At 37.7% G+C, this 21,793-nt stretch overlaps 1 protein-coding gene across 2 annotated transcripts; it reads left to right on the top strand.

The window, feature by feature from the left end:
- Positions 1–2,719: 2,719 nt before the first annotated feature.
- Positions 2,720–20,752, top strand: LOC127444124 (heparan-alpha-glucosaminide N-acetyltransferase-like). 2 transcript variants are annotated; one of them, XM_051703332.1, is made up of 18 exons: positions 2,720–2,906; positions 5,264–5,379; positions 5,654–5,790; positions 6,374–6,492; positions 6,666–6,735; positions 7,705–7,774; positions 8,847–8,944; positions 9,357–9,433; positions 10,159–10,189; positions 12,576–12,736; positions 13,871–13,986; positions 14,440–14,561; positions 15,896–16,022; positions 16,187–16,273; positions 16,443–16,520; positions 17,863–17,933; positions 18,227–18,339; positions 18,703–20,752. In XM_051703332.1, exons 1-18 carry the CDS (start codon positions 2,813–2,815, stop codon positions 18,882–18,884), a joined length of 1,869 nt encoding a protein of 622 aa, XP_051559292.1. In that variant the 5' UTR covers positions 2,720–2,812; the 3' UTR covers positions 18,885–20,752. The 2 variants fall into 2 exon arrangements, with proteins under 2 accessions (XP_051559292.1, XP_051559293.1); XM_051703333.1 differs by lacking the exon at positions 2,720–2,906 and adding an exon at positions 3,152–4,973.
- The last annotated feature ends 1,041 nt before the right edge of the window (positions 20,753–21,793 follow it).

Genomic DNA, 21,793 nt, shown 5'->3' with positions numbered 1-21,793 from the left:
TAAATTTAAGTTATTAATGTCCTGACTATAAATTGTGATCAGTTGAATGCCACTTTGGTGAATAAAAGTACCAATTTCTTTCCAGAAGAGCAAAATCTGTACATTATTCCAAACTTTTGGCTGCCAATGTATATATAGTGCATTCAGAAAGTATTCAGACCCCTTCATTTTTTCACATTTTATGTTGCAGCCTTATTCTAAAATGCTTTCAATTATTTATTTATTTTTCACATCAATCTACACTACATACCCCATAATGTCAAAGCAAAAAACAGATTTTTGATAACTTTGCAAATTTATTAAAAAATAAAAGACTGAAATATCACATTGACATATGTATTCAGACCCTTTGCTATGACATTTGAAATTTAGCTCAGGTGCATCACATTTCTCTGGATCATCTTTGAGATGTTTCTACACTTTGATTGGAGTCCACCTGTGGCAAATTTAATTGATTAGACATGATTTGGAAAGGCACACACCTGTCTATATAAGGTTTCACAGTTGAAAATGCATATCAGAGCAAAAACCAAGCCATGAGGTCAAAAGAACTGCCTGCAGAGCTCAGAGACAAGTGTGAAAGAAATTATAATAGTTAGGCATACTAGAACATTATTATTTATGTTTAAAATACTTTAAGCTAGAAAATGCAGTGTTGGAGCAGCCCTGTGTTGTGCTGAGGAGTTGAAATGGATGACCAGTCTGGCAGAAGACAATATCTCTTTGTTCTTACTGCTAAGGGTCTGATTGTGTGACAAATTGTTTGTTCAAGTATATACAATACATCCCTAACAAACATTTTGCTGAGTTCTTATCACATGAGAAATCTGCTGAGGTCAAATCACATATAACTTGTTAACAACCTATATAAGCCTGCCATGTATGTGCGTTCAAGAGAAGCCACAGGAGCTTCTCGCCCCGGTCAGGTGGTATGAATAAAGCGCTGAGGAAAAGACTGCGCTGTGTCCTGTAATGTGTTTGGAACACTCTCACTCGTGTGAATTCCAGGTGGAGAATTTCCATGTCACAGGATTGTGTCATGGCACAGATCTCAGGAATGCTACAAAAAAATGTCGGATACATTGAAGGTTCCCAAGAGCACAGTGGCCTCCATAATTCTTAAATGTAAGAAGTTTGGAACAACCAGGACTCTTCCTAGAGCTGGCCGCCTGGCCAAACTGGGGAATCGGGGGAGAAAGCCCTTAAGAGAAGTGACCAAGAACCCAATGGTCACTCTAATTGAGCTCCAGAGATCATGTGTGGATATGGGAGAAACTTGCAGAAGGACAACCATCACTGCAACACTCCACCGATCTGGGCTTTATGGCAGAGTGTTCAGATGGAAGCCTCTCAGTGCAAAACACATGAAAGCCATGGGGGGCGGGGGCGGCCAGTTGCGGCATCCTCCACCGTATTCTCCATTGTCGATGTTCTCGGGAAGGTGTGCATGAAAACATGTTCTGTGGGAGATGCTGATGTAAACACAGAGAAGGTGCACAATGGTTAATTCCGTCCGTGTAGCGCATGGTGATTGAGTGTGAACGTCTCTAATGACCCTAAGCACACAGCCAAGACAACACGAGTGGCTTAGGGACAACTCTGTGAATGTCCTTGAGTGGCCCAGCTAGAGCCTGGACTTGAACCCAATTGAACATCTCTGGAGAGACCTGAAAATGGCTGTCAACGGAAGGTCCTCATTCAACCTGACAGAGCTTGAGAGGATCTGCAGAGAAGAATGGCAGAAAATCCCCAAATCCAGGTGTGCAAAGCTTGTCACATCATACCCAACAGGACTTGAGGCTGTAATCGCTGCCAAAGGTGCTTCAACCAAGTACTGAGTTAAAGGTTGAATACTTATGTCAATGTGATATTTCAGTTTTTTCTTTTTAATAAATTTGTAAAGTTGTCAAAAATCAGGTTTTTGCTTTGTCTTTATGGGTTATGGAGTGTAGATTGATGTGGAAAAATAATAATAATAATTTAAAGCATTTTAGCATAAGGCTGCAACATAAAATGTGAAAAAAATGAAGGGGTCTGAATACTTTCTGAATGCACTGTATATAATATATAAACAGATGCAATTTCACTTTCATTTTAAAGCCTATCTTCTACGAAATCTACGATTTTGAATCTAAAAATAGTTTTTGAGCAGTGTATAAGGTCACATGCGATTTAGAAATGAATGACAGTATGACAGTTTTTCAACACCTAAGATTTATATTTAATGTAGGATTTATATTTAACATTTAGATTTAGATATACCATTTATATTTAGATTAATATTAAAGATTTATTTTTGAGTTTTACATTTAGAGTTACATTAGATTTACATTTAGTTGTAACATTTACATTTAACATTTAGATTTAACATTTAGATTTGATATTTGTTTTTAAGTATTTATTACACAATAAATTGATAAAAAAAAAAAAAAGACGAAAAAAAAATATCAAACGCTTATTTACGTAAATCTGGCCAAATTGAGCAGATTTAGTTGTTAAGTCTGACAAAATTTTAACGTTTTATTTTACAAACGGCACCCCATACATAGGCACGCAGTTTGTTCCGCTTTATGGACTTTCGGAACGTCCCAAACGCGTCTACGATGCAGAAATGCAGTCTAGGCACTGTACTGTAGGCAGCTCATTTGATTTTGAGAGACAGCCCATGAGTCTGTAGTTTGACCCTCTTCTCCTCCACTATTTCGCTGCTAGGAGGGAGGAGGGGTCGGACCCGGAAGTATGTTGTGATTAAAAAAGGAGAAATCTTTAGATCTAAAGAGGATAGAAAGCAGGAGGCAGTGAATCTAATGTTATGGCATCTGAAGGGGAATATAGGTGGACGGTTTGGGCTGTGATTGTACTCATGTTAGCTGCATGTGCAGCTCATAAGACAGACCGACCAGCCTGTGAGTGTCATTTACCGCAACACCAATGTTGTTCTCATCTCATCTCATCTCATTAATATTAAATATTAAACACATTTCTTAATGTGGAGGTTCATTTTGTTTGATGATTTTCTTATGTTAGCCAGCCAGTCAGCTAGCATCACTGTTAGCTGTTTTTATTATATGCCAACTATCCTGTATATACAGTTGAAGTCAGTTTACATACACTTATTGACAGTTAACTCATTTTTTAACCACTCCACAGATTTAATATTAGCAAACTATGGTTTTGGCAAGTCGTTAAGGACATCTACTTTGTGCATGACATGAGTAATTTTTCCAAAAATTGTTTACAGACAGATTGTTTCACTTTTAATTGACTATATCACAATTACAGTGGGTTAGATGTTTACATACACTAAGTTAACAGTGCCTTTAAGAAGCTTGGACAATTCCAGAAAATGATGTCAAGACTTTAAACAATTAGCCAATTAATTTCTGATAGGAGGTGTACTGAATTGGAGGTGTACCTGTGGATATATTTTAAGGCCTACCTTCAAACTCAGTGCCTCTTTGCTTGACATCATGGGAAAAACAAACGAAATCAGCAAAGACCTCAATTTTTATTTATTTATTTATTTTTTAAATGTGGACCTCCACAAGTCTGGTTCAACATTGGTAGCAATTTTCAAATGCCTGAAGGTACCACGTTCATCTGTTCAAACAATAGTACGCAAGTATAAACACCATGGGATCATGCTGCCATCATACGGCTCAGAATTCTGTCTCCTAGAGATTAACTTAGTTTGGTGTGAAAAGTGCAAATCAATCCCAGAACAACAGCAAAGGATCTTGTGAAGATGCTGGAGGAAAAAGGTAGACAAATATATATATACACACAGTAAAACAAGTCCTATATCGGCATAACCTGAAAGGCTGCTCACCATGGGAGAAGCCACTGCTCCAAAACTGCCATAAAAAAGCAAGACTACAGTTTGCAAGTGCACATGGTGACAAAAATATTTTTTATATTTCTGGTCTGATGAAACAAAAATCAAACTGTTTGGCCATAATGACCATCATTATGTTTGGAAGAAAAACGATGAGGCTTGCAAGCCAAAGAACACCATCCCAGACGTGAAGCATGCGGGTGGCAGCATAATGTTGTGGGGTGCTTTGCTGCAGGAGGGACTGGTGCACGTCACAAAATAGATGGCATCATGAGGAAGGGAAATTATGTGGATATATTGAAGCAACATCTCAAGACATCAGCCAGGAAGTTAAAGCTCTGTCACAAATGGGTCTTCCAAATGGACATTGACCCCAAGCATACCTCCAAAGTTGTGGCAAAATGGCTTAAGGACAACAAAGTCAAGGTATTGGAGTGGCCACCACAAAGGCTTGACCTCAGTCCGACAGAAAATTTGTGGGCAGAACTGAAAAAGCATGTGTGAGCAAGGAGGCCTACAAACCTGACTCAATTACACCAGTTCTGTCTGGAGGAATGGGCCAAAATTCCAGCATCTTATTGTGAGAAGCTTGTGGAAGGCTACCCAAAACGTTTGACCCAAGTTAAAAATGTAAAGGCAATGCTACCAAATATTAACAAAGTGTATGTAAACTTCTGACCCACTGGGTATGTGATGAAAGAAATAAAAGCTGAAATAAATAATTCTCCCTACTATTATTCTGACATTTCACATTCTTAAAGTAGTGATGTTTACTGAAAGTTTTCTAAGATTAAATGTTTGTTTTGACTCTGATTTGTTCGTTGTCAGCTAGATTCTTGGTTTTACACAGTATGATTCTCCAACAGTATTTGCGCGCAAAAAGCCACAACAACAGCATTTTACAAAATACTAGAGGTTTCATGGTTTCAAATGTCCCTTCTGAGACAGATCTGGGCAGTTTTGTGATGTTTCTTGTGAGGCAGATTAGTGAAGGCATGTGACTGCAGGAGAGACAGAGTCACTATTGTAATGTTGCAGAGAGTAGAGAGCGCCAAAGCAGCTGACCCTTTAGTTTCATTTAGGAAACCTTCAGTTAGGTTGAATTGAATTAGAGGCAGACACTGAAGTTTACAGAGTGGTGAGTATATTTGGAAATTGATTCTTACTGTTTTTCATAGAGAAACTATTCTGTCATTGCATAGCTAGACAGCGTTTTTTGGGCATTAAATGTGCATGTGATGTCTAAAATGTGGTCTAGGTTGACAGCTTTTGAGTGCTTGTAGTTGCAGTCTCTGATCAAATAGGGAATTATATATACAGTAAATAAATTGCTCTAGATCTTGCTGCAAGGTTAAATATAATGTATTTGTGTGCATTGCAAATGCTTCATAATGGTGAACATCTAGTGTTTTTTTTCTTTTCTTTTAGCATCTCCCACTCACCGCAAGTCTTATGTGCTAAAAATGGACGAGGCAGCCCTTTCAGTCATAAATGAAATCGAGAATGAGATGATGCTCTTCGTGCTGTCTGATCACTGCTATCAGGTATCAGATATGTGTGTTCTATAGATAGGTGTGAGTAAACTGTGTACTCATTTATGTCATGCATCCACAGTATATGTCTGATCTTGAAATTATACATAATACAGTAATGATACTGTAATGATACAATGTAGTTTGCTGTATTAGTAATGATAAAGTAATACCAAAATCCTAATCTCATAGTATTTCTCTCTCTCTCTCTCTCTCTGTCTCTCTCTCTCTCTCTCTCTGTCTCTCTCTCTCTCTCTGTCTCTCTGTGTGTGTGTGTGTGTGGTAGTGTTTGCTCCAGCCATTAGGGATAGTACCTGCTGGCCTGGGTCCTGGGACTCCGACTACAGTGGGGTTTGTTGTAGGCACACAGCACCCTTTGACATTGCAGTTAAACAGCACCCCTGCCAACCTAGAGCTGTGCAAGTAAGTCATGCATTTATACATTTAGTTCACCCAAAAGAAAATTCTCTCATCATTTACTCACCCTTATGCCATCCCAAACTCGTATGACTTTCTTTCTTCTACTGAACTCAAACGAAGATATTTTGAAGAGTGTATGAGGTGTTTTTGCCTATACAATGTCAATGGAGTCCAAAACTATAGTGCATTAACTATAATTATAGTGAATAAGGACTTACATTTTACAAAGGGACTTACAAAGCGATCATAATGCTTCAGAAGACATGGATTAAATGGATTACTTTTATGCTGCCTTTGTCTTTTTGGAGTTGTATGGACAAAAACACCTCATACATTCTTCAAAATAACATTCTTTGTGTTCCGCAGAAGATTGTCATACGAGTTTGGGATGGGATGAGGTTGAGTAAATGATGAGTGAATTTTCTTTTTTGGGTGAATTATCCCTTTAATACAGAACAATGCTGTCATATTTAATGTAAACTAGTGTACATACTGCTGTATTGTTTCTGTGTATGCATGTATTTGAGGAAGATATAATTTTTTTTAAGCTTTTTGTTTTTTGGCCTTGATGGTTTTGTGTTTGCAGAGTTCACTTCCACTTTGGAGAGCAGGGCAACTATTCTCTGTGGGTGAAGAACCTGAACAAGCCGTCCCAGGTCAGCTGCACAATGGTGACTGATTCAGAGCCTGTCAACAACTACCTGCGTGAGTCTGATTTATGTCTTCCTCATTCCGTAACTCAAAGGTGCATTTGTACACAATATTGACAGCGCTAGATAAAATTGCTGTGGAAACTGATCCGTTTGTTTATTCCGCTAAAAAGATCCAATAATTTGTTAAAGATCTGACTGAATGGTTTTCTCTTTTTGTTTTTTCAGCCATTTTGTTTGCGTTTCTGGTATTAGCTGGATTGGCAGCGTTAGCTACGATTTGGAACACTGTTAAAAGGTACACACATCTTGATATATCTGCCTTTTTTTCTTAAAGACCCCATGAAATTGCTTCATGAGCCCAGTTTCCTTTTTGGTTTTTACATACTTCCTAATCAAACAGGAAATTGGTTTGAGACATATTGAAGGGCTTGTGCTATTTTTAAAGAGCACACACTGACAAAACCATAATTTGCTATTGCTAGTCAGAAGTTGGTTGTATTAGAGGGAGGTGATGTTCTCACTCTAGAGAGTATTTTATTGGACATAAATTAAATTGTTAAATTGGGGGGGGGTTTCCCTTTTTCTCCCAATTTGGAATGCCCAATTCCCAATGTGCTTTTAAGTCCTCGTGGTCACGTAGTAATTCGCCGCAGTCCGGGTGGCAGAGGACGAATCCCAGTTGCCTCCGCGTCTGAGACCATCAACCTGCGCATCTTATCACGTGGCTTGTTGAGCGCGTTGCCACGGAAACATAGCGCGTGTGGAGGCTTCACGCCATCCACCGCGGCAACCATGCTCAACTCACCACGCGCCCCACCAAGAACGCACCACATTATAGCGACCACGAGGAGTTTACCCCATGTGACTCTACTCTCCCTAGCAACCGGGCCAATTTGGTTGCTTAGGAGACCTGGCTGGAGTCACTCAGCACGCCCTGGCTAGCGAGCTAGCGAACTCCATGGGTGGTAGCCAGCGTATTTTACCACTGAGTCTACCCAGGCCCCCACAACATAAATTAAATATTGATTTTTGGTCCATTTTCCCAGAAGAGAAAGACTGTAAATTTTGAATGTGCTAAAATGTAATTTTGTTAACTTTAAGATACACACTAGCATAAAGATGATCCCAGAACATTGACTAAAAACACCAAAACTCCCATTTTGATTTGCTTTTAAGGTGGAATAATTTTTTGGGTGAACTATTCCTTAAAGCATTTTCAGTAATGTGATGTGATGAACATTTGTACATTTATAACATTTTTAAGGCTGGATGTTGTGAGAAATCTACTTCTTCGCTTGGGGAGCACAGTGGAGACAGAGAGACTGATAAACTCGGTAAGAGCTTGTCACTAACACCTTTGGTTTTGCTCTCTTGATATTGTGAGTTGTCTCTGCATGATTTTCACATAATTTAAAGCAGATCTTCAAAGCAACAAATATAGCGTCTTTGTAGCAGTTCAAATACGGCATCATCTCTTTTTAAAGGAATAGTTCACCCAAAAATGAAAATTCTCTCATCATTTACTCACCCTCATGCCATCCCGGATGTGTATGTCTTTCTTTCTTCTGCAGAACACAAAGATTTTTAGAAGATTATCTCAGCTCTGTAGGTCCATACAATGCAAGTGAATGGTGACCAAAAAGCACATAAGGCAGAATAAAATTAATCCATTAGACTCCAGTGGTTTAATCCATGTCTTCTGAAGCAATCCAATCGGTTTTAAGTGAGAACAGACCAAAATGTAACTCATTTTTTACTCTACATCTTGTCATTGCAGTCTCTAGGAACAATCATGATTTCTAGCTTGATTACACTAGTGCTGTACAAATCCGCAGAACACTAGATGGTGCTAGGAAATGTAATCAAGCTTGAAATCATGATCACCAAGGAGATTGCAGATGTCAAGATTTATAGTGAAAAATAAGTTACATATTGGTCTGTTCTCACCTAAAACCGATTGGATAGCTTCAGAAGACATGGATTAAACCACTGGAGACTCATGGATTACTTTTATTCTGCCTTTATATGCCTTTCAGAGCTTTTAAGTTTTGGTCACCATTCACTTGCATTGTATGGACATACAGAGCTGAGATATTCTTCTAAAAATCTTTGTGTTCTGCAGAAGAAAGAAAGTCATACACATCTGGGATGGCATGAGGTTGAGTAAATGATGAAAGAATTTTCATTTTTGGGTGGAACTAATCCTTTAATTTACTGATTCTATGCTGAGTGTTTTATGCAAGGAAGAGCCATGATATCCAAGTGGTAAAAAATCATTGCCATGGAAAGGAATCTTAATGATCTTTTCTCTTCACTCTCATTAATTTGCTCTCTCTCTCTCTCTCTCTCTCTCTCCCTCTCCCTCTCTCTCTCTCTCTCTCTCTCTCTCTCTTTCATTGTCTTTAGGAGCTTGGCACTCCAAACAGATTGGTAGATGCCTCCACGGAATCAATAATTCCATCCACCACTGGACGGAGGCTTCGGTCTTTGGACACTTTCCGTGGGTATGTTGCTCTTTCGCTAATTATCTTAAAGATTGAGAAATTGAGATGAATATTATTATGCACAGAAAGGAAACTGCCATTATGCAAAGTGTGAAGCTGGTAGTCCACAGGTCATTTGCATTTTAGTATGTGTGCTATACTGAAACAGAGTGATTAAACTGATTGATATTGAGGCAAGTATTATAATTTTTTGTTAAAACATTGCTGGTTTATGTTGTTTAACAAAGTTGAGAGGTTTGCCAGTTAATCTTATGTAACAACTGGTACGTGACTGCAGTTTGCCTAATTATTCTGAGGATAGTTCTGATGGTGAATATTTGTGTGTGAAAGAGTGTATTTTCCCTTAAATATGTGTACTGTAATGATACATTATTGAATCCAATGACACAAATTCCCTCTGTTGTCTCCACAGCTTAGCTCTTGTCATTATGGTGTTTGTGAACTATGGAGGTGGACGTTACTGGTTCTTCAGGCATGAGAGTTGGAATGGTAAACTCCTATCCAAAATCATCATTACGAATGATGGAACTTCTACCTTGTTTGTTACTTTAACCAGTCTCAGAACCTCTATTTATAACTTTGAAGATCATTTAAAAAGCCTTTACATTTAATGTATGTATTTTACGGGTGCCTGAGTAGCTCAGCGAGTAAAGACGCTGACGCAAGTTCAAATCCAGGGCGTGCTGAGTGACTCCAGCCAGGTCTCCTAAGCAACCAAATTGACCTGGTTGCTAGGGAGGGTAGAGTCACATGGGGTAACCTCCTCGTGGTCGCTATAACGTGGTTCACTCTCGGTTGGACGCGCGGCGAGTTGTGCGTGGATGCCGCGGAGAATAGTGTGAAGCCTCCACACGCGCTGTGTCTCCGTGGTATCACGCTCAACAAGCCACGTGATAAGATGCGCGGATTGACGGTCTCAGACATGGAGGCAACTGAGATTAATCCTCCGCCACCCAGATTGAGGTGAGTCACTATGCCACCACGAGGACTTAGAGCGTATTGGGAATTGGGCATTCCAAACTGGGGAGAAAAAGGGGAGGAAAAAAAATTAAAAATAAAAATTTTATGAATTTAATTTTTTTATTTATTTATTTTACTTGTATCTTCAACTCAAATTTAGTTGAATATGTCTAACAAGTACTTCTCATGAAGTTGAGGTAAATGTAATAGTAATATGACAACAGGTAGTTAAATATGTGTTCTTTCTCTTGCAGGTCTCACAGTGGCTGATCTTGTGTTTCCTTGGTAAGCCAATGCACATGACTGATTCTTCTCAACAATGCATAAAGATGCTCTCCTACACTCTGCTAAATTTGAGTTGTTCTTTTATAGGGTGGCATATTGGGCTGCAACAACTAATTGATAAAATCGATAATGAAAATAATCGACAACAAATTTCATTATCCATTGGTTTAATATATGCTGTGTGCATGGAGAAACTCATTCGGTGACCTCACTTTACAGCTGTGAAAAATGTGTTTGCATGATAACTCACACAGGAGTACTTTATACACTTCAAAGATGAGCAAAAACATACAGTTTAATGTGGACCGCTTGCTGCATCAGGTGCATTGACAGAGTGCTTGTGTTGTTTCATGCGCTTGAGAGTTCTTTCCGCATAACTAACATTTACATTAAAACTTTTTGTATTTACCACAAGCGAGTATCTGTTAAACTTCACTGAGCAAGCACTTCTGCATCAGTTCAACTGATCGCAACTGAGAAATCATTTTGATTAAAATGTGCTTTGCAATTTCATGCAACGTCATATTGTTGCATTAGTTTCAGTGTTATAAATTGTGCAGCCTTCATGGATATCAAATCGATGTCTCAGAGGTCAGAGTCTGCAGGGGGTTTTTTTCTCCCCTTTTCTCCCCAATTTGGAATGGCCAATTCCCAATGCGCTCTAAGTCCTCATGGTGGTGTAGTGACTCGCCTCAATCCAGGTGGCGGAGGATGAATCTCAGTTGCCTCCACGTCTGAGACTGCCAATCTGATCATGTGGCTTGTTGAGCGCGTTACTGCGGAGATGTAGCACACGTGGAGGCTTCACGCTATTCTCTGCGGCATCCACGCACCCCACAGAGAGCGAGAACCACACATTATAGCGACAACGAGGAGGTTACCCCATGTGACTCTACCCTCCCTAGCAACCAGGCCAATTTGGTTGCTTAGGAGACCTGGCTGGAGTCACTCAGCACGCCCTGGATTCGAACTTGCGACTCCAGGTGTGGTAGTCAGTGTCAATACTCGCTGAGCTACCCAGGCCCCAAGTCTGCAGGTTTTGAAGCATTTTAGATGGTTTCTCCTCAAGCGCATTTTGTTAGTGCGAGAGAACCAGTGCCCGCATTGAAAACGAGAGTTTATGAAAGTTTACAGATGAATATACTATATTAAACTACTGAATATGTACATTAGTATATTCATCTGCAAACTTTCATTTTCTCTCTTGCTTTCAACACGGGCAATGCTGAGTATAATGTATAATAATGCTATGGGGAAATATTTCATGGTCCTGATAATGCCAAATGTCTGATTTCACCAGTAAAGTTATATTATGGCAAAAAATATTTTACTGGATAAGCATATACTGCCATTAAAAATATATTTTTAAAAATAATAGTTTTGAAATATGTAATCAGTGACAATATTATTTGCAAGCATATGTATCTAACATCATTTTCTATTTTCAGTTGAGCAGAATTATTAATATTTCTATTCAGGTGTGACCATTACCCTGTGCTGGGCTGATATTAACTCACACAACATCCCTGGTGGATCATTTTGCACTTTAATTAACAGTCTTTTTGTTAAGTTAAGAAAATTAGCTGTTTCGCATATTATGTCCTTAAAAGAAATAATAATAATTAAAAAACAAAAAACAAATCATTATATCCTTAATCATTTATGTTTTTTAATAAATGCATTTGAATAAATTACAGGACATACAATTTCATAAAAATTTAAAATAAATTTAAAAAAATTAATCAAAGAAATAATCAAAGATTAATCGATTATCAAAGTAATCATTAGTAGCAGCCTTAGTGGTATAGTTGTGAAACATTTTATGAGACTTTCAATGTTTTTATTTGATCTGCAAGCCACATCAGTGCTGGCATAAGTAATGGTGTACCTGAGCCAGTTGAGTTTAAATGGGTGGTTATTACTGTGGCTAAAATGAAGTGGCATAGTAAAAGCTAAAGAGCATACTAAGGTGATGTTTCACATCAACAGCAAACCCAATAATCTTTATTTCTGCTGTGCAGCTGAAGCAAGCATCTACTGCAGTACTACTCAGTTTAACTTAAGTCATGAGGCCTTTAATCTCATTTCATCCAAATTCATCAAAAAAAGAAAATCATTTACTCACTCTTATGTTGTTCCAAACCTGTATGATCTTCTTTCTTGCATGGAACAAAAAGGATATATTTAACCATTAAATAAAGGTTAATGGTGACTACCCACTTTTATTGTGTTGAAATAGCAGCATGAGGGTGAGTAAAGGACCGAATGTTCATTTTTGGATGAACTATCCATTTAATCTGTTTGTTGGAAATCACCACAGAAAATGCAGCATCTTAAAACAGGAATCTGAATTTCTGTCTCCTTTCTTTCTGTCTCTTTCTCACAGGTTTGTGTTCATTATGGGAACATCCATTGGTCTGTCCTTGAGCGGGTCATTGCGTAGAGGCGTCAAACACACTCATCTTCTGTGGAAGGTTTTCTGGAGGAGCTTACAACTCTTTCTCATCGGCGTCATCATCATTAATCCTAACTACTGCCAAGGACCCTGTGAGCAATAACACATTTTTCCACTTTTTCTTTTTTTCCTCTGTGCTCACAAATTGTATACTATGTACTCATTTATGAATTGTGTAAACTGCAGTAAGCCACATAATTAGCTTGAAACATGAAAGAAATGAAGTTCCTGTTCATTAGATTACATGCATGTAATCAGTGGAACGTCCCATTTACACACTAAAAGGTCCCCATGAAATCAGAATGTGAGTTTTGTGGCTTTTAGTGTTGAGGTCATCTATATGTTATTGTTCTCTTACAAGTTGACATACAGATTTAAAATGTACAGTCTTTGGCAGGCTGTGACATAAACTAAAGGCTTTTGGCTCTCTATAAAAGCACAAGCCCTTTCAAATGTCCCACCCCAACTTTCAAAAGGAAAGACATCAACACAGGAAAGAAATTTGTGTTTGCTAAGAAATTTCATGGGGTCCTTAATATTGTCATTTCATTATACACTCACTTAGCACTTATGGTCCTAATAAAGTGCCTGACGTGGTCTTCTGCTGTTGTATCCCATCCGCCTCAAGGTTCGACGTGTTGTGCATTCTGAGATGCTATTCTGCTTACTACAATTGTACAGAGGGGTTATCTGAGTTACCGTAGCCTTTCTGTCAGCTCGAACCAGTCTGGCCATTCTCCGTTGACCTCTCTCATCAACAAGGCATTTCTGTCCACAGAAGTGCCGCTAAATGGATGTTTTTTTGTTTTTGGCACCATTCTGAGTAAAGTCTAGAGACTGTTGCGCGTGAAAATCCCAGAAGAGCAGCAGTTACAGAAATACTCAAACCAGCCTATCTGGCACCAACAATCATGCCACAGTCGAAATCACTGAGATCACATTTTTTCCTCATTCTGATGGTTGATGTGAACATTAACTGAAGCTCCTGACCCATATCTGCATGATGTTATGCATTGCAATGCTGCCACACGATTGGCTGTTGAGATAATCGCATGAATAATTAGGTGTAATATTTCTAATAAAGTTCTCAGTGAGTTTGTTAAAGTTTAAGCAATGTAGACAATATGAAGATAGATAATATTATAAAATGAAGTATTACAATGAAACCATGTATTTAGGTGCTGAAGTCAGAGGTGTTTTATGCATGCATACATGTATCTGTACAGTGTCTTGGGATTCCCTGCGTATTCCTGGTGTATTACAGCGTCTGGGCTTCACCTACCTTGTTGTGGCTGTTTTGGACCTTGCTGTGGCAAAGGACCGATTCCCCAACCTGTCAAGTGTGAGTGATGATATCTTCTCCAGTCCAAACATACTGTATGCACACACACACACTCACAAACAAACTTTTTACACACATGTGCATTTATACAAGCTCTACAGGCCTTTGACTCTTAACATGGTTCCCATAGTCATATAAAACATGGAAACATTTACAAAATTATATAAAAAAAACCAATGGAAATTAATAAATATTTCTAATAGTGCTCAGCATAGTTTATCGGCTACAATTTGCTCTTTTTGAGCACAATCGCTATAAATTAATTTTGAAACATTCTTATCCAGTATTCTTGAATGACTAGAAAGGTCATGGAAATTCCATGGTTAAAAAGTGTGGGAACCTGATTTTTAATCATTAAAAATGTTTGATGTAAATTTGTAAAGTATAATAATTTGTTATTTTATTTGTTATAATAGTCATAATTTCAAATGTCTATCATCTTTTTGTTCCTAGGAGACATGCTGGTACTCGGTACATGATGTCTGCCTCTACTGGCCTGCATGGCTGTGTGTGATTGCTTTGGAGACAGTGTGGTTGTGTTTGACCTTTCTTCTCCCAGTGCCAGGCTGCCCAACGTTAGTAAAATATTTCTCATAATCTGAATGTATTATATACCCAAATTTCAGTCTCCACATCCCTTGCCGTCTTTCACAGTCACAAAGAGACAATCAAACAACTCTTGGCAGAATCTACTGTTTTGTGCCTTGTTAAATTTACAGGGCATTTGCATAAATGAGTGTGTGAAAATAGATTTGAGTGGTATTTATAAATGGAAAAACTGATGCTTAGCTTTTAAACAAATCCTAGTAAATCAGAAATAAAATAAATAAATGCACTAGTTTTCCTAATATATATTTACTTAAAAATAAAACATTGCTAGTCACTTGTAATGTTTACATTTAATGCATGAGTTACACTGTACAATAAGGTGCTATAATAATTTTGGATAATGTTAATTTATAAATATACAATTATTAGTTCATAATATATTAAAGTAAAAGTTCACCCAAAAATGAAAATTCTCTCATAATTTCTTTAACCTTGTGCCATTCCAGATGTGTATGACTTACTTTCTTCTGCATAACACAAATGAAGATTTTTAAATATCTCAGCTCTGTAGGTCCATTCCTTACGATGCACGTGAATGGTGGTCATAGCTTTGAAGCTCCAAAAATCTCATAAAGGCACCATAAATGTAATCCATATGACTCCAGTGGTTTAATTCATGTCTTCAGAAGCGAAATGATAGGTGTTGGTGAGAAACAGGTTAATATTGAAGTCCTTTTTTACTATAAATCTCTACTTTCACTTTCAGAAAGTGAAAGTTAAAGTGGAGATTTATAGTAAAAAAGAACTTAAATATTGATCGGTTTCACACCCACACTTATCATATCACCTGAAGACATGGATTAAACCACCGAATTACTTATATGCTGCCCTTATGTGTATTTGTAGCTTCAAAGTTCTGGCCACAATTCATTTGCATTGTAAGGAGCTGAGATTTTCTTCTAAAAATCTTTGTTTGTGTTCTGCAGAAGAAAGTCATACACATGTGGGATGGCATGAGGGTGAGTAAATAATGAGATCATTTTCATTTTTGGGTGGACTATCCCATTAATGTTAATGTACATTACTTCTAATGTACACAATCTATTAGTATATGTAGAAATCAACATTAACCAAGATTTATAAATGCTTTAAAGTATTGTTCATTGTTAATTGCTAACTAATGTTAATGTAAATATATAATTGTAAAGTGTCACCAATGCATGGCTGCTGCATACATCAAAATGAAATGCAGTTGAATTGCATGGCTTATGTCCATCTATCGTACAGGATTGTATCTTGCTTATTAAATTCATGATGCATACAATGCTATTTTTTTTCTCCTGATGTCTCTCTCCTGCAGTGGTTATTTGGGTCCAGGGGGCATTGGTGACTTTGGCCAGTTCCTAAACTGCACTGGGGGGGCTGCGGGTCATATTGACCGCTGGCTGCTCGGAGAGACCCATATTTACCAGACGCCTTCATCACGGGTAAACAGATAAAACACAATAACTGAGAAACACTTTGTAACCAGACAGGAGCAAGTGTCTGCAAGTCAGGCCTATTTAGTCACAACTTGCAAAAACCACACACTCGTTGTACCACTACTGTACTAGCTGATGCAATTTATTGTGTGTGCATGCATGCATCGCAGGTTGTGTACCAGTCTATTGTGCCATTTGACCCTGAGGGTGTTTTGGGAAGCATTAACTCCATATTGATGGCATTTTTGGGTCTTCAGGTGAGTTCAGTAGAAAGACACTTCTATTCTTACACCTCTTTAGAAATTGCATGCTTTTATTTGATGCACACAGCAAGAGACTGTTTTTGTTTTTAGTGATCTGAAATCACATGATTAGAGATCACATCCATTGCATTCAATAATTGTCCAGATCTAATGTGTGTTCCAGGCAGGAAAAATTCTGCTACATTACAGGGACCAACACAGACAAATAATCACACGATTTCTCATTTGGGGATCCATTTTGGTATGTAAACCATTTTGTTATTGTTTTTGTAACTTTTTACATTTTAAAGGAGCACTCAGTAATTATTCCTCATTAAAAAAGTTGAACTCCTAAAGACATGAATTGTAATTTTGCAATATATGTAGGAAATCATGACCACTCACATTAAAATAAAGACTCCAGTCATATCAGTAACCTTATAAAAGCTGTTTTATTCTACATGGGGAGGGTTCACACTTGGGGACTGCCATTTCAGAATCACATGACCAGCCGAATACTACTCGCTTAATCCCAGTAACTGCCCTGTTATTTGACACTTTCACTCATTGATTAAAGTAATCATGGCTGACTCTGAATACTAAATTTCTACAATGGCATCTGAAACTGAAAACTATCGATTTTAAATGATGCTGCATCCAAGCCGCTAGGTGTCAGTGTAAGTCAAAGATGACACAAAGACAAGTTATTGAATGCACCTTTAAAGGAATAGTTTTGAAAATTCTATGATCATTTACTCACCCCCATGCCGTTTTTATTATGTATGACTTCGTTCTTCTGCAGAACACAAAAGATGAAATTTTCAAGTATGTCGCTGTCGCTTATTTCCATACAATATCAGTTAATGGTGACTCACTTGAAAGCTTAAAAAAAGGACTCAAATGTTTATGTGACTTGTACATCATATTCCAAGTCTTCCTAAGAAACAACCCAACATTTTAGTTATTTTACAGTTCAGATCTTGACTTCCGCATTAGCTCTCCGTTGTGGGTTCATGGGTCCATGAGAGAAGCTTACATTAAGAATATAAATATGATGCTTTATGGCATTTCTACCTATTTGATTGTACATTAACAAATGTATTATATTATGTAATGTACTATTACAAGCCTATCATATAAAAATTACAAATAAGGGATAATGCAGAGTCAGCCGGTCATCATCGCAATATAAACCAAGAAAGAGTGATTGCCCTGAAGCGAAGTGGACTGGCTGACTGTACATTTTCCCGCTTATTACGCAGCTACTTTCCAAGCATATAAATAAATGTACATGATATATTGAATTGAGTAGAATTTATGTGAGAAGAGACCACAGAGTGATACGAGAGACATGAAAATAGCACAGCTAGTTATTGACTGCAGAATGCCATGATTGACCAATCACAATGCAGTATTCCAGACAGCCATGGAATAATGTTTGTTAATGTTATTAGTGAAAGTTAAGTGTTTTTTGTATTTTTCTTTTTTTAAGTACTCCAGTAGATCAGTCAGTAGATTAGATTAGTAAAATCTTTTATTCAGAAGCTTTGTTTGAAGCTTCTGAGTAATTGCGAAAACTTCATGCTGCCTGTCTTTACATTAAGGGGATCATCTCAGCTGTGCTGACCAAGTGCTCCAGAAACAATGGCTTCATTCCGGTTAACAAAAACTTGTGGTAAACCCAGTCTCCCTATAGATATATCACTGTATTTTTTTATTTCAACATTAGATATTATTAATATTACCATTGACGTTGTTACCTTTTTTGGTTAAAACTGTTCAAGATTAGTGCTTAAGAATGAAGCATTTCAGGTTTTGTTCATGCATGAAAGTATGTAGCTCATTTAGGAGCAGGAAGTAGCATACCAAATTTGCTTCCCCATTAGAACAGGAATGTGTGGCTTGTGCTGTGACATGTTTGCTGTGCTGATTGTAGGATTCTATCCTGTGAATTTTGTTTGATTTCAGGTCATTGTCCTATGTGACGACTCTCAGCAGTTTTGCTTTTGTGGTTTTGGTGTTTTTTTACTATATGGTGGATGTGAAGAAGTGGTGGTCTGGAGCGCCCTTCTTTTACCCTGGTAAGCATTTTAAAGCTCCCATTTCACAAACAGAATGAACGTACCTTGACCAAAGAATGCACCCTCTTCCAGCATCAGTTTATTGGATGCTTGCATTCACAATTTGACTTTTACAGCTGATTGTAGGACTAAAAATATAATCTATCCAAAAGGAGATGCAAATATTTGACCAACGCATTGTAAGCCACAGTCCCATTGTACATAATGTGTGTTCATCATTGTACATCGCTTGAGTAGCTAGAAGCCGTTGTGTTCACATTCTTGCAGAAAGCATGTTTTGGGCCTTAATATTTACGTGAACATGACAGAAGTATAAATAAAACAGTAATGTGACTGGATTGTATTTTACTTTTAATTTGTCAGGTATGAATTCCATCTTGGTGTATGTGGGCCATGAGGTGTTTGAGGAATACTTCCCCTTCCGTTGGAAGATGGCGAACAGCCAATCACACACCGAGCATCTGGCTCAGAACCTCCTGGCCACTTCTATATGGGTGTTTATAGCCTTCCTGCTCTACAGAAAGAAGATCTTCTGGAAGATTTAAGGGTGTATCTCTCTCTCTTCTGCAGATTTTCAAAGGACCTGCACTACATTGTGAATTCAATCATTGGGATTATTTTGAAGATCTCATAACATTAGTACCTCGTTTGCCAGTCGCAAACAGAAACACATGGTCTAGGAATAGATCTTGGATAAAATATGAGAAGAGCAGAAGTAAGAAGAGCACATGTGGCAGTGCCAAGACCCCTCTGTGGACTCAGTCAGGTTCTCAGTGGAGGACAGTGAATGCCATAGGAAGATTCTGATAAATTATAATTCAATTTACAGGTTTGGACTAATGTTTATCCTTATGCACAAAGAGACATCGTGATTGAATAATGAAATTTCTAAATGGTTCCTTATATGGGAGAATTCCTAGAGTCTGAGATGAAACGCAGATTATGTACTAGGTTATGAAATTTAGGTTTGATTAAAGGATTAGTTCACCCAAAAATGAAAATTCTCATCATTTTCTCACCCTCATGCCATCCCAGATTTGTATGACTTTCTTCTGCTGAACACAAATGAAGATTTTTAGAAGAATATCTCAGCTATGTAGGTCCATACAATGCAAGTGAATGGTGACCAGAACTCCAAAAGCTCCAAAAAGATAGTCAGCATAAAAGTAATCCATAAGACTCCAGTGGTTTAATCCATGTCTTCTGAAGCGATCCAGTTGGTTTTGTGTGAGAACATACCAAAATGAAACTCCTCTTTTACTGTACATCTTGACATCAGCAGTCTCCTTGGCGATCATGATTTCAAGCTCGATTACACTTCTTATAGTGCCATCTAGCATTCTGCGCATGCGTCAAGAACTAGGAAGTGTAATTGAGCTTGAAATCATGATTGTGCCTAGAGACTGCAATGACAAGTTGAAAAAGGGGACACATTTTGGTCTGTTATCACACAAAACCAATTAGATCACTTCAGGAGACATGGATTAAACCACTGGATTACTTATGGATTACTTTTATGCTGCCTTTATGTGCTTTTTGGTCACCATTCACTTGCATTGTATGGATCTACAGAGCTGAGATATTCTTTTAAAAATCTTCGTTTGTGTTCTGCAGAAGAAAGAAAGTCATACACATCTGGGATGGCATGAAGGTGAGTAAATTATGAGAGAACTTTCATTTTTGGGTGAACTATTGCATTAAGGTCCTCATGTATGCCATCGTGAAACAGAGAGCAAATGAGAATGAGAGAAAACCTCACAATGACAAAACATGCGAAAAGGTCCTTAAAACCTGCAGAAATGATGCACTCAAAGTAAAGTAAAATAAAATTACAGTTTTAATTTGAATGTCATTAACACTCTGGGGCTGCTTTTATAGGTTTGTCTTTTCTTTTTTACTCTGTGGACTTTTTTTTTCTTTGGATACTGTTGTTTTATTCTTCGTACAGTAGGATGAAAGTATCATGATTAAAAGGATGTGTGTTTGTGAGAGAGGAAAAGATAGAGGGTCCTACCTTCTCAAAAACTCAGGAGATTTGCACAACTTGGAGTGCCAAATATAGTATGCTTTACAAATGCATGGTTTCTCTGATAAAACAATATATGTTTACTACAGTTTATTACAGTTTACCAGTAACATGTTACCTCTACCAAAGAAATCAAATTACAGAAAAAAAATAACACTTATTACTGACATATTTTCCTTACACATTGCTGCTTGTAAAATTATTGTTCCTAGAGAAGGGAAAATATTGTTGCCAATTCACAAAATCAATTCCATCTTTATTCCATTGTTTTTTTTAAGTTTTAATTAATATATTACAGATTTATTCAATTTGTATTACACGTCCACATGTATAACTTTGTTTTATACTTTACAACATGGGACATGGTAGGAATAAAAAAAATGTTTTACCACAAAATCTTTTTATCTTATTTCTCCCTGCTTCAATAGACCTTGTTTACAGCAGCACCATCTTAAATTTTTCACAGGACTGACAAAGAGGCTGTGAGGGATAGACATGCAGTCTTTTCAGTGGGTTGTACAGTTTTTTTTGTGTGTGTTTTTGGATAGTTTTGCTGATGAAACATTGAAAAAATATAATTCCAAGAAATTTCAGTAGACAGAAAACTCCAAACAACATCTTTTTGATAGCTTTATACAGTGCAGATCCATCCCTCACAGCCTTGTTTTCATTCCCATCAAAGATGATGCTACAGTGAATATGGTCTATTGCTGTTTACTGACAAATCAGGTTGTGATGGCTAAAAACAATTCACAGAGGCTAGAAACAGAGATTGAGAAAGGTTGTTGTCCTTGCACTAGACTTTAAGTTCTCACCGTTGCCGGTGATGAATCCCAAGATTAGTGCTTTTTTTTTTTATATATATATATATTTTTATATTTGCTGATACAATATGCAAGCTAAACAGTTAAGGCCCGGGTATACTTCATATTTCCGCATTTATGATTGGATCTTCTGAATATACTTTTCTGATAGCGAACGAATAGGAACGCATTCGAGGCATATGCACTACAACTGCTTTGTGACACTCTTAGTACAGTCAGTGGCCAGCGCATGTGCAGACAAGTCAAGAAAATCTAGGTGGCGTGCGGTCAAGCTGTGCAGCTGTGCTGATGACACAATTTGCAATACACATACCGTGCGCAGAGTGATCCACAACGCGGACACCCGAAGTATCCTTTGGCCTTTAGACTCAATACACAGCCCACAATAGTTTTGCTGAGTGAATAAACACACGACATTCTGAACGCCCAATGGATGTCAATAATTTCAGCGAAAAATGACGTAAAGGGGTTGTTTCTCACCATCGCCTGTCTTCAGAAGACTTGGAATATGAAGCATGAGCTGCATGGGCAACTTTTATTATTGTGCACTCTTTTAAGCTTTGAAGTGAGTCAATATCAGCTGCCATTGTATTAAATAGACAGA

Source organism: Myxocyprinus asiaticus, chromosome 7 (assembly GCF_019703515.2).
Source record: "Myxocyprinus asiaticus isolate MX2 ecotype Aquarium Trade chromosome 7, UBuf_Myxa_2, whole genome shotgun sequence".
Lineage (NCBI taxonomy): Eukaryota > Metazoa > Chordata > Actinopteri > Cypriniformes > Catostomidae > Myxocyprinus > Myxocyprinus asiaticus.
This window is presented reverse-complemented; position numbering and strand designations above follow the sequence as displayed.